General features: G+C 42.7%; 1 protein-coding gene across 2 annotated transcripts in view; it reads right to left on the bottom strand.

Annotated features, from left to right (window-relative positions):
• Nucleotides 1-17,945, bottom strand: part of RNGTT (RNA guanylyltransferase and 5'-phosphatase) — a 587,560-nt gene that overhangs the window by 343,083 nt on the left and 226,532 nt on the right. For both annotated transcript variants that reach the window (XM_077289743.1, XM_077289744.1), the window contains exon 9: nt 5,460-5,595. In XM_077289743.1, the coding sequence (XP_077145858.1) occupies nt 5,460-5,595 (136 nt within the window). The remainder of the gene's footprint in view (nt 1-5,459; nt 5,596-17,945) is intronic.

The following is a 17,945-nucleotide window of genomic DNA, read 5'->3' as shown; positions in this document are numbered from 1 at the left end:
AGTGCTTTCTCTCAAACCATTTTCTAGTGCTTTTGAAGTGTGTTTTGGGTCATTGTCCTCCTGGAAGACCCATGACCTCTGAGGGAGACCCAGCTTTCTCACACTGGGCCCTACATTATGCTGCAAAATTTGTTGATAGTCTTCAGACTTCATAATGCCATGCACACGGTCAAGCAGTCCAGTGCCAGAGGCAGCAAACCTCCACCATGTTTGACTTTAGGGACCGTGTTCTTTTCTTTGAATGCCTCTTTTTTTTCTCCTGTAAACTCTATGTTTATGCCTTTGCCCAAAAAGCTCTACTTTTGTCTCATCTGACCAGAGAACATTCTTCCAAAACGTTTTAGGCTTTTTCAGGTAAGTTTTGGCAAACTCCAGCCTGGCTTTTTTATGTCTCGGGGTAAGAAGTGGGGTCTTCCTGGGTCTCCTACCATACAGTCCCTTTTCATTCAGACGCCGACGGATAGTAAGGGTTGACACTGTTGTACCCTCGGACTGCAGGGCAGCTTGAACTTGTCTGGATGTTAGTCGAGGTTCTTTATCCAACATCCGCACAATCTTGCGTTGAAATCTCTTGTCAATTTTTCTTTTCCGTCCACATCTAGGGAGGTTAGCCACAGTGCCATGGGCTTTAAACTTCTTGATGACACTGCGCACGGTAGACACAGGAACATTCAGGTCTTTGGAGATGGACTTGTAGCCTTGAGATTGCTCATGCTTCCTCACAATTTAGTTTCTGAAGTCCTCAGACAGTTCTTTGGTCTTCTTTCTTTTCTCCATGCTCAATGTGGTACACACAAGGACACAGGACAGAGGTTGAGTCAACTTTAATCCATGTTAACTGGCTGCAAGTGTGATTTAGTTATTGCCAACACCTGTTAGGTGCCACATGTAAGTTACAGGTGCTGTTAATTATACAAATTAGATAAGCATCACATGATTTTTCGAACAGTGCCAATACTTTTGTCCACCCCCTTTTTTATGTTTGGTGTGGAATTATATCCAATTTGGCTTTAAAGCAATTCTTTTTGTGTTTTTTTCATTTAAGACAAATTAAATGAAGATAATAATACCAGAGAATTTGTGTTTGCAATCCTTTTCAGGAAGAAACTGAGTATTATCTGACAGAATTGCAGGGGTGTGAATACTTTTGGCCATGACTGTAGGTTGACGGCCTTTGACACTGAGCTCAGTGACTGACTACAGCGGTGATGTGAGCCGTTGATGTGATGTGTCATTGCTCTAGCCAGTCACTGAGCTCAGTGTTGTGTGCCTTCAACCAGTGTGAATGAGCACTGAAGCCAGTGACTGGCTAGAATGGTAATTTACACTGGGGCCGTGAAGTCAACGCTGTAGTCAGAACATCGAGACCAGAGCAGCTGTGAGGAGCAGAGAGAGAGAGAGTACCTTCTGAGCTTGTTATTTCATGTATTTAGCTCACTTTGGGGTCACTTTCCTGAAAGTGGAAAATCTCTATAACGGACATCTATTTAAGAATGTACTCGTGCTCTGTGAGGCTATTAACAGAGGTAATCTTTACAGAACTTGAAGTATCAGGCTATCATAAAGGCAGTCAGCATTAAAACTTCGGTATTTTTTTGAATATAGCTCGTGACATTGAAAACTAAAGTGGTATTGCAGATACAAGAAGTTACCTATCCTAGATGGAGTTCTGATAACAGAGATCTCCACCAATTGACAGAACTGAGAACTTTTGTTAATCTGAATGGAGCACCAGTGTGCATGCTCGACAGCTACTCCATTCATTCTCTATGGAATGGTTGGAGAACGGCAAATGATCTAAGACCAAGATCTACACCAGGGCTCGTAATGTGTTTGTGTATCTGCATTTGTGATGCCATAATGAAGCAAGATGACCATTACTGGATGGTTAATCCATCCCTCTTTTCATTACTTCCGTAGGTCCTATAAAGGAATGAAGTGGCAATATTTATACTTGACCAAATCTCCATTAAAATGGGTGGGGGGGGGATGACACACATTCTGGTGATCAGTGGGGGTCTAACCACTTATGTAGAAGCTATCACCTATCGTATCTCTATACATGGAATTAAATGACTAATATGTAAATTAAATAAAGATGTCAATGATTTAACCAAGACCCTATCACAACAAAAAACTAATGAGTCCTTGAATAGTGGTAGAACATTAAAGTATGTAAGAAGGGTATAGCTTAGTAGCCAAGTGCAGTGATCCCATATAAGTGCATACAACGGAAGAGAGCATACTATAGCAAGACAAACTTCAAAGTCGAGATTGACAATCTGATGATAAAAGAAACCATCTTCCTTCTTGCAATGCCTCATTAAGATCTACTGCCTTGAGTTATAGCGTGTCATATTCCCAATAGATGAACCTGTAAGAATGTTCAGTAAATCAGAGGCTGATATTATAGTTATTGCAAGAGGTTTTCAAAGGGAAAACAACAAAAAATGTCTGGCAAACAAATTCAATAACCCACAACTTCAGTTAGTTTAATTCAAACTGCAGAAAATTATAGACCGTAAGAAAGGAAGTCCTTAAAATATTCCATAGAGGGAAAACTAGCTTTCAAAAGCGATGGATGAAAAAAAAATACTGTAATTCATAACAAGAGGACTTATAAGAGAAAAAGAAACTTGGCCAACCACAACTACCACAAACCTCGGTAATCTGAGAAGGGTACCTAGATAAAAAGGTTTCCGATATCTTCAGGACAGATGCAGAGCATACCATCTACCATGACTTTCTACAAAGTAGGAGACCTTGTTACATCATTTGCAGTCAGTCCACATAAAGAGCAGAAATGGCATGGTGCAACTTCTATTGATGAATGCAAAGCACTAAACACTTATTGAAAATAAAGATAATTTCTCAAAGAATTAAAGCCCAAAACTGCCCCTAAGCACCCCAAAAATGACAAAAAGCAAGGAATGGGCGATTACCGTATTTTTATGACTATAAGATTATCTTGCCAAAAACTATATGCATCAGAGACCTCAGCCAGGAATGTTCAGCAGTGGCAGGACTCGCCCTAACTGCTTCCTTAAAGGGAATTTATGGACTAAAATAGTAAGTCTGCAGTCACTCTATGTGACTGCAGACTTGTGACTCCTCCCAGAGTACGCTGGGTTCTGGCAGGGAATATGCATTTTGCATACTTGTAGTCACACGACCGCCATTCCCTGCGCTGACATCAGCGAAAAACAGCATGCAGTGCGTGCGCAGGGATATTCACGAGTCAGACTTGTCATTTTAGACCAGACAAACCCTTTAAATTGTAGGGCAAAACATTCATAAAAGTGCTGTTCTATCACTTAGATACCTAAGTGGTTGCATGGTTTGCCGTCTCCCTGCCGGCACCGATCTGTGTGATCAGTGAGCAAGTCAGATTGGGCTAGACCGGTATGCTAGCAGGTTACCGAAGGCTTATGCCAAACAAAGGTCAAATGGAAAGAAAGAATCTTTGGTGCACAGGCTGCAGAAAAATCTAATTATCACACATGTACCTTCGGGGTTGATTGGCACTTAGCGGAGCTACCTGTGTACTATACCATATACACATATGATGCCATCCTTGTTTGGCTAGATTTATGTGTGGTCATGAAGGGCACAGAAACTCCAAGTACTGTAGCACTGCTTAATAGAAAATCTACTCTAGCTATCCCTTACAGTGTGGAAGCTGGAGCTTTAGTAATGCATACAGCTGGCTAAGTTGTGTGTAAGGCTATGTGCACACGTTCAGGATTTCTTGCAGAATTTTCCTGGGCAAAACAGGACATTTTCTGCAAGAAATCCGCATGCGTTTTTATCGCATTTTTGGTGCGTTTTTTTGCGGATTTTTCCGGAGGTTCCTAATGCAACAATATAGTGGGAAATCCGCAAAATTAATGAACATGCTGCATTTTTTACCGCGATGCGTTTTTTTCCGCGAAAAAAAAACGCATCATGTGCACAAAAATTGAGGAATGCATTCTAAATGATGGGATGCATAATGTATGTGGGTTTTTTTCGCGTTTTTATAGCGAAAAAACGCAAAAAATCTGCAACGTGTGCACACAGCCTTTGGCGTGTGTAGGGCATAAATGGAAGATATTACACAAGTAACATCATGGACATAGCTGACTCCACAATAAAAGTAATTGTGCCCTTTATGAACTTTGACACAAGACAACCAAAATAAAAGGCAAGACTGTATTAGGGCTTTGCTATGTAACTGTTTGAGAGTTTATTATGCCCATATATTTTTAGTTCCCCCCCCCCTACACATTAGTGTACAGGAATGAGTCCTTACTCTTATATTACCATTACAGTAAAACATTACCCCCCTTCTCTTCTACTCCAGAGGCACTACCATAAACTAAAAATGTTAGTGACATTAACGCTTCCATTACTTTACATCCCTAGGGTAGTTTTAATTACCATGAATAATTTTTGTTCTTATTTTTTGTTGTCTACACCTAGGTGCATATTACGGTCATGTGTGTCTTATAATGCGAAAAGTACAGTAAACATATCTCAACAACTCTTAGGGCGGATTCACACGTCCAATGTTCACAGAGTGAGTACAGACCACTATGTCTACACGAGCCCATAGTGATCAGGACTCTGCAGTCCATACTTAGACCATGAATAATGAATGTGTGAGATAGGCCGGATATATACTTTGCTTAACCCCTCAATACCCTTCTTCCCAGTGCCATATCTTTTTTATTTTATGGTCAAAATGGCCATGGCTTGTGTTTTGTGAGAACATTTTAAATTTTGAATGATATACTCGTACAATTGTAGCATGCTGCGATTTTGCACACACGTCGAAAACACCTGAGAAAAAAAAATCTATGTTGTGAGCTGCCCCATATAACACTGGTCCGAGTGCCATGCGATGTTTTCTCACATAGTACTCGACCGTATTCTACGGTAGTGTGACTGCGACCTTAAACTGTTTTCGGCGCTGCTCCAATAGTCTTCTGTAGTTTGTGACCTACCAAATCGCTCCAGTGTATGCTGAGCGAAACGAAAAACACAACTCAGTGCAAGTCTATGAGAGCCAAAACGAGGCCAGAACGAGGATCTCATAGATTTACACAGAGCTTGTGACTGTAACCTCTGGACATCTGGTCAGCCAGAAGTTGTAGTCACAAGATGGTGGCGTGGGACCGCAGCGGCGCCAGAAACAGCTGAAGACAGAGGATGATAAGTATCATACTAAGGTCAGGGAACTTGGAGTGGCGCTTTAATAAATATACTAAAAGAAATTTGTAAACATAAAATTTACAACCAACTCCACTGTGAGGTCATTGCATATGGATTAAGAACACAGTTTTAACATAAAAAGATGATTAAACAAGAGGCAGGAAATCATTTATGAACACGTTTTAGGAGAAAAACTTTCGTGAGTTGAAAAAACAGAGAAATTGTTTAAGCTATGGTTTTGTTTTTTTATTTACTAAAGGTCTTACCCCATCCAGAAGAGTATTGGTCAAGTGGACTCTGAGATCTTTCCGAAATGGAAATTCAAGTTTAGAAACGTGAAATACGGAGTTGTCACGGTCAACCATATGTACTTCATTTTTACCATCAATTAGCATCATGTACCTTAAAAGAAAAAAAAATTATAATGAAAGTACAGGAGAATTATAAATCTGTTATTTCACTGTAATAGAGCACAACACTTATTAGGAAAACATTATGGCACTGTTAAAACAATAACAAATTCTTTTTTTTCCTCCCCTAAAAGTCAAGGATATTTACTTCCCAATATATTGCTTAACTGACACTTAGCCTAAAAGTGTGCACATGCCCTAAGTGCACACGTTGCAGAATTGCAGCGGAAATTTCCGCGGCAATTCTGCGCCTCCTGCCGCGGGTATATCGCATGCGGAATTGGAATGCATATTCCCGCAGAAAACTAGCGTTTTGCAAGCATAATTAGCTTGCAGAATGCTAGCGTTTTCCAAGCGATCTGTAGCATTGCTTGGAAAACTGATTGACAGGTTGGTCACACTTTAGAAAAAGAAGGAGCAGCAACCATTCCAGGTGAAAAAATTTCCAAAGTCTTTATTCCGCCATAGTAAAATTACAACGTTTCGGCCATAATGGCCTTTATCAAGTATAAACAATGAAACCTGTGAGATAAGATTGGAGGAAATGTGTAAAAAATTTCTATATAGAGGCTATCCGAAATCTAAAGTGATTGGTCATAGGGATAAAATACTACAACTATCCAATGGAGATTTACGAACTCACAGAAAAGTCAAACAAAAACGTATACCTTTTGTGTCTACATATTGTCCTGCTAGCAATGGCATTGCCAATATTTTGAATAGGCACTGGGGGATACTGAATAAAGGTATGCCCCAGATTCAGGATTTTCATGCACAACCTATTCTATCCTATAGACGGGGACGTAATTTAAGAGACAAATTGGTTAGGTCCGATATTGGCACAGGTAAAGTTGCCGTCCAAAGGACATTGAGTCCACCTCGGATGGGCAACTTTCCCTGTCTTAATTGTGCTTGCTGTGGCAACATGTTAAAAGGCGATAGCTTCAACCACCCTCGGACGGGGAAGAGGTTTATGATCAATGAACGCTACACGTGCTCTTCGAAATTTGTCATCTATTTAATAGTATGTCCGTGCGGACTTATGTACGTCGGCGAGACTACTATGGAAAATCGAGCCCGGATAAGTAAGCACAAAAGCACTATAAGAACAAAACTATTGGAATTACCTATTCCAAAGCATTTCAGTGACTGCAGACATATTCGATTAATCAATTGCGCTTTAGAGTTATTGATGGGGTCCCGTTTTTGCGGAGAGGGGGTGATAGGACACGGAAATTAAAACAGAAAGAGCTAAGGTGGATCTCGGTGTTGGAGACCCTACAACCCAGAGGGTTAAATGTTGATTATAACCTTCAAATATGTATGTCTTAAGTCCTCTTCTCCCGTATAGTGTGTTCTCATGCGTGTAGGTTTTAATTATGTGCTGCTGTATATATTTTAAGTTTTCCTTTTGATTTTTGTTTTTGTGTTTTCTACAGTGCATCGGGGATTTGACATACAAGGGACATGTGGAGGATATGGAGGATTTTCCTCGTTTTTCTTTTCCCCTCCCTCTTTTGTTCTGATTGTATTTATAGCCCCCTTTCAACTGTGCACAATCCGTGTGTAATTGTAGCCCCCTTCCTTTTGATCCTTGCGTGCCAAATCACGATGTACTCTGCAGTATATGATGTAGATTGTTGCCATGGTAATGGCTAGGTCCGCGTCTCCCTGTGGGCGCAGATCCGGTGTGTCACGTGTGTTCCCTGAGTGAGCGGTTCTCCGCCCCCTGGTGGATCACGTGTCCACCCGGCTGGGCGCTCCCAGTGATGACGCTTAGGCAGGCGACGATCGGCGCATGCGCTCGACGCACTCCGGTGGTCATGTGATCTTCTGCCGGATGTGTGTGTGTGCGCAGGCGCTGGCGTAAGCTGCCTTATGGACATCATCATATAGGTATGTGATGATTGGATAGCGAGAGTTTTAGCGCTTCTTTTTGAGATAACTTAGGATTGGCTAGGGGGGTTTGTTTATTGTATCCACGGCCAGGGATTGGTGGCATTATCACCATAACAACGGAGGAGCTGTGTTAGGATTGGGGCAGTGATGTGTTTACGTTGATAACATGTTTCCCTTATGTATTTCAGATATAGTTTTTATATGATGTGCATGTAATTAAATGTGATTTAATGTGTACTCTATTTGAGCTTTGGTGCAGACGTATATTATATTGTCTTTTAACATGTTTAATAAAGGCCGCCTCTTAGTGGTGATTGGTGGCTGTATAGGCTCCACACTATTTAAGATGGCCACATGTGATTAATTTTATACTTGATAAAGGCCATTATGGCCGAAACGTTGTAATTTTACTACGGCGGAATAAAGACTTTGGACATTTTTTCACCTGGAATGGTTGCTGCTCCTTCTTTTTCTATTGTGAGTATTGGTCCCATTGGATCCCTGGACTTTGGAGCGTGCAGCCTTCAGCTGTGTGCTGTTGGTTTTCTTTGGTTGAAGAGGTTGGTCACACTTGTCAAACATAGTGTTTGACAAGTGTGACCAACTTTTTACTATTGATGCAGCCTATGCCGCATCAATAGTAAAAGATAGAATGTTAAAAATAATTAAAAAAATTAAAAAACTGGTTATACTCACCTTCCGCAAACAGCCGATCTCCTCAGCGGCTTCCGTTCCTATAGATGGTGTGTGTGCAGGACCTTCGATGACGTCGCGGTCGCGTGACCGCGACGTCATAGCGGTCATGTGACCGCGACATCATCTCAGGTCCTTCACACACACCATCTATAGGAACGGAAGCGGCCGTGTGCAGTGCTGAGAGGCGGGAAGACTTCGGGGCCATCAGAGGGTGAGTATATCACAATTTTTTTATTTTAACCCCTTCATGACCTTGCCGTTTTTTGCAATTCTGACCAGTGTCCCTTTATGAGGTAATAACTCAGGAACGCTTCAACGGATCCTAGCGATTCTGAGATTGTTTTTTCGTGACATATTGGGCTTCATGTTAGTGGTAAATTTAGGTCGATAATTTCTGAGTTTATTTGTGAAAAAAACGGAAATTTGGCAAAAATTTTGAAAATTTCGCAATTTTCACATTTTGAATTTTTATTCTGTTAAACCAGAGAGTTATGTGACACAAAATAGTTAATAAATAACATTTCCCACATGTCTACTTTACATCAGCACAATTTTGGAAACTAATTTTTTTTTTGCTAGGAAGTTATAAGGGTTAAAATTTGACCAGTGATTTCTCATTTTTACAACAAAATTTACAAAACCATTTTTTTTAGGGACCACCTCACATTTGAAGTCAGTTTGAGGGTTCTATATGGCTGAAAATACCCAAAAGTGACACCATTCTAAAAACTGCACCCCTCAAGGTGCTCAAAACCACATTCAAGAAGTTTATTAACCCTTCAGGTGTTTCACAGCAGCAGAAGCAACATGGAAGTAAAAAATGAACATTTAACTTTTTAGTCACAAAAATGATCTTTTAGCAACAATTTTTTATTTTCCCAAGGGTAAAAGGAGAAACTGGACCACGAACCTTGTTGTCCAATTTGTCCTGAGTACGCTGATACCTCATATGTGGGGGTAAACCACTGTTTGGGCGCACGGCAGGGCTCGGAAGGGAAGGAGCGCCATTTGACTTTTTGAATGAAAAATTGGCTCCAATCTTTAGCGGACACCATGTCGCATTTGGAGAGCCCCCGTGTGCCTAAACATTGGAGCTCCCCCACAAGTGACCACATTTTGGAAACTAGACCCCCCAAGGAACTTATCTAGAAGCATAGTGAGCACTTTAAACCCCCAGGTGCTTCACAAATTGATCCGTAAAAATGAAAAAGTACCTTTTTTTCACAAAAAAATTATTTTAGCCTCAATTTTTTCATTTTCACATGGGCAACAGGATAAAATGGATCCTAAATTTTGTTGGGCAATTTCTCCTGAGTACACCAATACCTCACATGTGGGGGTAAACCACTGTTTGGGCACATGGTAAGGCTCAGAAGGGAAGGAGCGCCATTTGACTTTTTGAATGAAAAATTATCTCCATCGTTAGCGGACACCATGTCGCGTTTGGAAAGCCCCTGTGTGCCTAAACATTGGAGCTCCTCCACAAGTGACCCCATTTTGGAAACTAGACCCCCCAAGGAACTCATCTAGAGGCATAGTGAGCACTTTAAACCCCCAGGGGCTTCACAAATTGATCCGCAAAAATGAAAAAGTACTTTTTTTTCACACAAAATTTCTTTTAGCCTCAATTCTTTCATTTTCACATGGGCAACAGGATAAAATGGATCCTAAAATTTGTTGGGCAATTTCTCCTGAGTATGCCGATACCTCATATGTGGGGGTAAACCACTGTTTGGGTGCACGGCAAGGCTCGGAAGGGAAGGCACGCCATTTGGCTTTTTCTTTCCTCAAAAATGATTTTTAGCCCAGAATTTTTTATTTTCCCAAGGGTAATAGGAGAAATTGGACCCCAAATGTTGTTGTCCAGTTTGTCCTGAGTACGATGATACCCCATATGTGGGGGTAAACCACTGTTTGGGCGCACGGCAGGGCTCGGAAGGGAAGGCACGCCATTTGGCTTTTTGAATGGAAAATTAGCTCCAATCATTAGCGGACACCATGTCGCGTTTGGAGAGCCCCTGTGTGCCTAAACATTGGAGCTCCCGCACAAGTGACCCCATTTTGGAAACTAGACCTCCCAAGGAACTAATCTAGATGTGTGGTGAGCACTTTGAACCCCTAAGTGCTTCACAGAAGTTTATAACGCAGAGCCATGAAAATAAAAAATAATTTTTCTTTTCTCAAAAATGATTTTTTTAGCCCACAATTTTTTATTTTCCCAAGGGTAACAGGAGAAATTGGACCCCAAAAGTTGTTGTCCAGTTTCTCCTGAGTACGCTGATACCCCATATGTGGGGGTAAACCACTGTTTTGGCACACGTCGGGGTTCGGAAGGGAAGTAGTGACGTTTTGAAATGCAAACTTTGATGGAATGCTCTGCGGGCGTCAGGTTGCGTTTGCAGAGCCCCTGATGTGCCTAAACAGTAGGAACTCCCCACAATTGACTCCATTTTGGAAACTAGACCCCCAAGGGAACTTATCTAGATGTGTAGTGAGCACTTTGAACCCCCAAGTGCTTCACAGAAGTTTATAACGGCAGAGCCGTGAAAATAAAAAATGTGTTTCCTTTCCTCAAAAATATTTTTTTAGCCCAGAATTTTTTTATTTTTGCAAGGGTAACAGGAGAAATTGGACCCCAAAAGTTGTTGTCCAGTTTCTCCTGAGTATGCTGATACCCCATATGTGGGGGTAAACCACTGTTTTGGCACACGTCGGGGTTCGGAAGGGAAGTAGTGACGTTTTGAAATGCAGACTTTGATGGAATGCTCTGCGGGCATCAGGTTGCGTTTGCAGAGTCCCTGATGTGCCTAAACAGTAGGAACTCCCCACAAGTGACTCCATTTTGGAAACTAGACCCCCAAGGGAACTTATCTAGATGTGTGGTGAGCACTTTGAACCCCCAAGTGCTTCACAGAAGTTTATAACGCAGAGCCGTGAAAATAATAAATGTGTTTCCTTTCCTCAAAAATATTTTTTTAGCCCAGAATTTTTTTATTTTTGCAAGAGTAACAGGAGAAATTGGACCCCAAAAGTTGTTGTCCTGTTTCTCCTGAGTACGCTGATACCCCATATGTGGGGGTAAACCACTGTTTGGGCACATGCCGGGGCTCGGAAGGGAAGTAGTGACGTTTTGGAATGCAGACTTTGATGGAATGGTCTGCGGGCATCATGTTACGTTTGCAGAGCCCCTGATATGCCTAAACAGTAGAAACCCCCCACAAGTGACCCCATTTTGGAAACTAGACCCCCCAAGGAACTTATCTAGATGTGTGGTGAGCACGTTCAACCCCCAAGTGCTTCACAGAAGTTTACAACGCAGAGCCGTGAAAATAAAAAATCATTTTTCTTTCCTCAAAAAAGATGTTTTAGCAAGCAATTTTTTATTTTCACAAGGGTAACAGGAGAATTTGGACCCCAATATTTGTTGCCCAGTTTGTTGTGAGTACGCTGATACCCCATATGTGGGGGTAAACCACTGTTTGGGCACACGTCAGGGCTCGGAAGGGAAGTAGTGACATTTGAAATGCAGACTTTGATGGAATGGTCTGCGGGCGTCACATTGCATTTGCAGAGCCCCTGATGTGCCTAAACAGTAGAAACACCCCACAAGTGACCCCATTTTGGAAACTAGACCCCCGAAGGAACTTATCTAGATGTGTGGTGAGCACTTTCAACCCCCAAGTGCTTCACAGAAGTTTATAACGAAGAGCCGTGAAAATAAAAAATAATTGTTCTTTCCTCAAAAATTATGTTTTAGCAAGTAATTTTTTATTTTTGCAAGGGTAACAGGAGAAATTGGACCCCAACAGTTGTTGCCCAGTTTGTCCTGAGTACGCTGGTACCCCAAATGTGGGGGTAAACCACTGTTTGGGCGCACGTCGGGGCTTGGAAGGGCGGGAGCACCATTTGACTTTTTGAACGCAAGATTGGCTGGAATCAATGGTGGCGCCATGTTGCGTTTGGAGACCCCTGATGTGCCTAAACAGTGGAAACCCCTCAATTCTAACTTCAACACTAACCCCAACACACCCCTAATCCTAATCCCAACTGTAGCCATAACCCTAATCACAACCCTAACCCCAACACACCCCTAACCACAACCCTAACCGCAACATAACCGTAACCCTAATTCCAACCCTAATCCTAACCCTAATCCCAACCGTAACCCTAATCCCAACCCTAACCACAGCTGTAACCCCAACACACCCCTAACCCTATCCGTAACCCTAACCACAAGCCTAATCTTAACCCTATTTCAAACCCTAGCCCTAATTCCAACCCTAACTCTAATTCCAACCCTAACCCTAAGGCTATGCGCCCACGTTGCGGATTCGTGTGAGATTTTTCCGCACGATTTTTGAAAAATCTGCAGGTAAAAGGCACTGCGTTTTGCCTGCGGATTTACAGCAGATTTCCAGTGTTTTTTTGTGCGGATTTCACCTGCGGATTCCTATTGAGGAACAGGTGTAAAACGCTGCGGAATCCGCACAAAGAATTGACATGCTGCGGAAAATACAATGCAGCGTTTCTGCACGGAATTTTCCGCACCATGGGCACAGCGGATTTGGTTTTCCTTAGGTGTACATGGTACTGTAAACCTGATGGAAAACTGCTTCGAATTCGCAGCGGCCACTCCGCTGCGGATCCGCGGCCAATCCGCTGCCAATCCGCTGCGGATCCGCGGCCAATCCGCTGCAGATCCGCGGCCAATCCGCTGCGGATACGCTGCCGATCCGCTGCGGATCCGCGGCCGATCCGCTGCGGATCCACGGCCGATCCGCGGCCGATCCGCGGCCGATCCGCGGCCGATCCGCTGCCGATCCGCGGCCGATCCGCTGCGGATCCGCGGCCGATCCGCGGCCGATCCGCGGCCGATCCGCTGCCGATCCGCTGCGGATCCGCTGCCGATCCGCTGCGGATCCGCTGCCGATCCGCTGCCGATCCGCTGCCGATCCGCGGCCGATCCGCTGCCGATCCGCGGCCGATCCGCTGCGGATCCGCGGCCGATCCGCTCTGTGTGCACATGCCATAACCCTACCCCTAACCCTAACCCTACCCGTAACCCTAACCCTACCCCTAACCCTACCCCTAGTTCTAACCCTAGTTCTAACCCTAACCCTAGTGGAAAAAGAAAAAAAAATATTTTCTTTATTTTATTATTGTCCCTACCTATGGGGGTGATAAAGGGGGAGGTTTATTTATTATTTTTTTATTTTGATCGCTGTGGTAGAACCTACCACAGCGATCAAAATGTACTTGTAACGAATCTGCCAGCCGGCAGATTCTTTGGGCGCACTGAGCATGCGCCCGCCATCTTGGAAGATGGCGGCGCCCAGGGAGAAGACGGACCGACTTCGGGAGGATCGGTAAGTATGAGGGGATGGTGGGGGGGTGGATCGGAGCACAGGGGGGGGGATCGGAGGACGGGGGGAGCGGACAGGAGCACGGGGGAGCGGACAGGAGCACGGGGGAGCGAACAGGGGGACGGAGGGGGGTACCGGACAGAACGGAGGACTGGGGAGGAGATCGGGGGCCAGAACATGATTTCCAGCCATGGCAGATGCTATTGCATTTTCATAGGTGAAATATTGCAAATTGCTCTGATTGGCTGTTGCACTTTCAACAGCCAATCAGAGCGATCGTAGCCACGTGGGGGCAAAGCCACCCCCCCTAGGCTGAAGTACAACTCCCCCTCTCCCTGCAGATCGGGTAAAATAGGAATTAACCCTTTCACCCGATCTGCAGGGATGCGATCATTCCATGACGCCACATAGGCGTCATGGGTCGGGAAGGGGTTAATTTTTTTAAATTTTTTTTTACAATTATATGGTGCCCAGTCCATGGAGGAGGGTCTCCTCTCCTCCACCCTGGGTACCAACCGCACAAGATCTGCTTACGTCCCACATGGTGGGCATAGCCCCAATGCGGGAAGTAAGCAGATCAATGCATTCCTAGGTGTGCGGAATCCCCGCGATTCCGCAAATTTAATGAACATGCTGCTTAATTTACCGCTTAATTTACCGCAAATCGTTTCCGCTGCGGAAAAATACTCAGTATGTGCACAACATTTGCGGATTGCATTCTAATTAATAGGATGCTTAATGTGAGCGTTTTTTTTCGCGGTTTTATAGCGAAAAACCGCGAAAAAAACGCAACGTGTGCACATAGCCTTAGTCTGTGGTGCAGACATTTCTGCACCATTTCTGCATTTGTTGACAGGAAAAACACAGCATAAAATTTGCAAGTTTATGGCACTTTTTCACATGTGTTTTTGTTGCATATTTTTCCCCACTCATGAGGCTGAAATCTGCAAAGAAACGCTGAAAGAACTAACATGCTGCCCATAAACTGCTCCCTTCAGATACTTCCACAACATTTCTACATTTCTATAGAATTAAGGTCAGGCCTTTGACTTGGCCATTTCAAAACTTTAACTTTATTCTTCTTTATCTGTTCTTTTTGTAACGCGATTGTACGCTTTGTGTTGTGGCCTTCTTGCTGGATTATCCACGTTCTCTTGAGCTTCACCTCATGGATAGATGTCCTGACATTTTCTTATAGAATTTGGGAGCAAAATTCACAACTCATTGTCCCATTATAGATGACAATCCCCGATGCAACTAAAGAGGTTCAAACCATGACACTACCGCCATGGAGTCTCACAGATAGTATGAAGGCTTTATGCTGTAAAGCAGTAGATTTTCCTACAAACAAGCATCTCTTTAACCCCTTCACCACATTGCAATTCTCCATTTTTTGCGCTTTTGTTTTTCCTCCCCTTCTTCCCAGAGCCATAACTTTGTTATTTTTCTTTTTATTATTATTTTTTTCATTTACCATGTTCACTAAATGCTAAAACTGACCGGGTAATACGATTCTACAGGTCAGTACGAAGTCACAGATACCAAACATGTATAGATTGTTTTTTATTTAAGTGGTGAAAAAAATCTAAAATTTGTAAAAAGAAAAGAAAAATCACCATTTTCTGAGACTCGTAGCATCTCTATTTTTCGAGATCTGAGGCTGGATAATGGTTTATTTTTTTGCCCTGAGCTCATTGATTAATACCATTTCAGGGTAGATACGTTGTTTTGATTGTTATTGTATTTTATTGCAACGTTGTGGCGGCCAAAAAAAACAAATCTGGCATTTGATTTTTTTTTTCTCATTACGCCATTTATCGATCAGATTAATTTACTTTATATTTTGATAGGTCGGACATTTCTGAATGCAGAGATACCAAAAATTTGTATTTTTCTCTAATTGTTTTATTTTGAATAGGGCAAAGGGGTGTAAATTGAACTTATTTATTTTTAATTTTTTTTTTTTTACTGCCTACAATAGTCCACTTAGGAGACTTGAAACTGCAATCGTCCGATCGCCTCTGCTACACATGGCAGCGCTATAGTACTGCTATGTGTAGCATAAATTAAGATCTCTTATGAACACCAGCCAGGTGATGGCATTCAAGGAGATAAATAAGTAGAAAAACGTGGCACTCATTTTTGAAGAAAGATGAAGGTTATTTATTTCACATTCAGATAAACAAATCAGTTGCTAAACGTTTTTGGTCTTACATGGACCTTCTTCAGAGGAAGTGAATTTATCTGGAGTGTTGAATCTGGCAGGTAATCCTTCAAAGCTTGTCTAACCAATAATGTGATATGGAGAGACTGCAGATGCAAGCATACAGAGTGGCTTGACAACGCGGGAATCCCGCACTAAGGCACGCTGTGTGCCTGGAGCGCTGAAGGCGTGCTGTGACGCTGGGGAAAGCGCGCAACTGATTTGTTTATCTGGATGTGAAATAAATAACCTTCATCTTTCTTCAAAAATGAGTGCCAAGTTTTTCTACTTATTTGACTGAACGGGCTGGAGACCCTACTTGAGCACCTATACCCAGTTTTTTACAGAGTGCCGTGTATTTTCATATACGGCATTCAAGGAGAGTTACAATGACAGGCACAGGGGTCTTCGGCAGACCCCCGGCTGTCATGACAACCCATGTCCAGCGAAGACACAACAGTGCGCTGAAGAGTGGACTTTGTGACTCGCTTTCATCTGGCACATGCCAATTACTGCTGTCAGTAATTGACAACGGCAATTAACTTGTTAACAGCCATGGGTGCATCTCGGATCCACTTGTGGCTGTTAGAGGCACATGTCAGGGGCGGACTACAAATGTCATCAGTGTTGCTTTGTCTAGCTGATTGCAAGGAGACCAAGTGAGAATGATGAGAACTGTAGCCAGCACCTGGCGTCTGGGAACAGCGCTAACTGTACTGCTTTTGCCAGCAGCCGGTTCGTGTCACACAGATGAAACACAGATATCATCCATGTGTGGGATGTATTGCGGACCGTGCTGCCAGAAAAAAAAGGACATGTTTTACATGTTTTGCACGCAGACACACCGTTCGTGTGAACACACTGATATGTGCGCAGACCCATAGGTTTTAATGGGTCTACATGGGTAAGTGCATCCAGTACGGGTGACAATTGTGTGAAGGAGGCCTTATATAGAGGCTTTAGAACACCACATGCTCCCATCCAGACAATGTCTATTTTAGGAAAGGCCTTGCATATTTCAGGAATACATTAAACTACATATTGCATCCATCACAATAGCATGGCTTCACAGAAGAAAAGTTTGAGTGATGAACTCGCTGCTGCCTGCAGTCTAGACCTTTCAACAACAGAAAACATTTGAAGCATTATGAAACTAAAACAAAGCAGCAAAGAAGACTCAGGAAGGCTGTGCAGCAAGTGTATGAATAAAATATGGCTATAAAGACATTTCCAAATCATCCCATTCCTTTACATTTTACACAGTCTCAACTTTGTTGGAATTGAGGAGGTCACCATGACAATAAGTTTAGTGCCGTTGAGTATTACTATATTCTTATTTGGAGTAGAAAACTTATTTCTTTTAGTCATATCTGCCCATCTTTCATGCTGTCTGAATTAGTCGTCATGAGTATGGCTCCACTACAATACATATTGATATTTTATGGCTCATAACGCCTTACCTCTCATGAAACTCTTTTCAGCTTTATTATTGTATGTGACTAAAAGAAGTCCGCTAGCTTGTACTACATTCAAACTGCATTGGCACTAGTGGAAATCACACACAGAACACTAATAGCACACTGCCATTCATTTTAATGGCATTTTGCAGAGAATGTGTGTGAGTAACTGAAATTTCTGACGTGCCAGAATAGATTTAAGAACTTTTGGAAGTGCTGAAGATTCTTCGCTCTGAAAAACAGTGGAGGTCTATGTCTGACATTTTAGAAGGATTTTCCATTTAAATATATATCTGCTAGTACAAGTTCAAACTGCCATCTTCTACCTTTTTCCTTGGTATTCTAGCTAATGTTTTCCTCTTCCTAAAATGGTGTAGAAAACTAGATGGCCCTACAAAATTGCTTGCCTGGAGCAGTCAATCACAACAGAATGATGCCACTAGAGGATATATTTTATACATTGTGAACAGCTTTTTGCCAACATATACTGTAGCTAAAAGGGTATGGACACCTGCACAGAGCATTATTGTGCACAGTTAGAGGGGTTCTCCAAAAGATAAACATACATACTTTTTGGTATGGATTCATCAAGAATAATAAAGCAGAGGCATAACTCGCCTGACAGTATCTCACACGGATCCAGCGAGGGCAACTTTTGAGTTTGAACACTCCATAAACAGTGTGTGCCCCATACAGAATGTACACCTCCACTACAGCCTGAAAT

The sequence above is a fragment of the Ranitomeya variabilis genome, chromosome 2 (assembly GCF_051348905.1).
Source record: "Ranitomeya variabilis isolate aRanVar5 chromosome 2, aRanVar5.hap1, whole genome shotgun sequence".
Taxonomy (NCBI): domain Eukaryota; kingdom Metazoa; phylum Chordata; class Amphibia; order Anura; family Dendrobatidae; genus Ranitomeya; species Ranitomeya variabilis.
The sequence above is the reverse complement of the archived record's forward strand: the minus strand, read 5'-3'. Positions and strand labels throughout refer to the sequence as shown.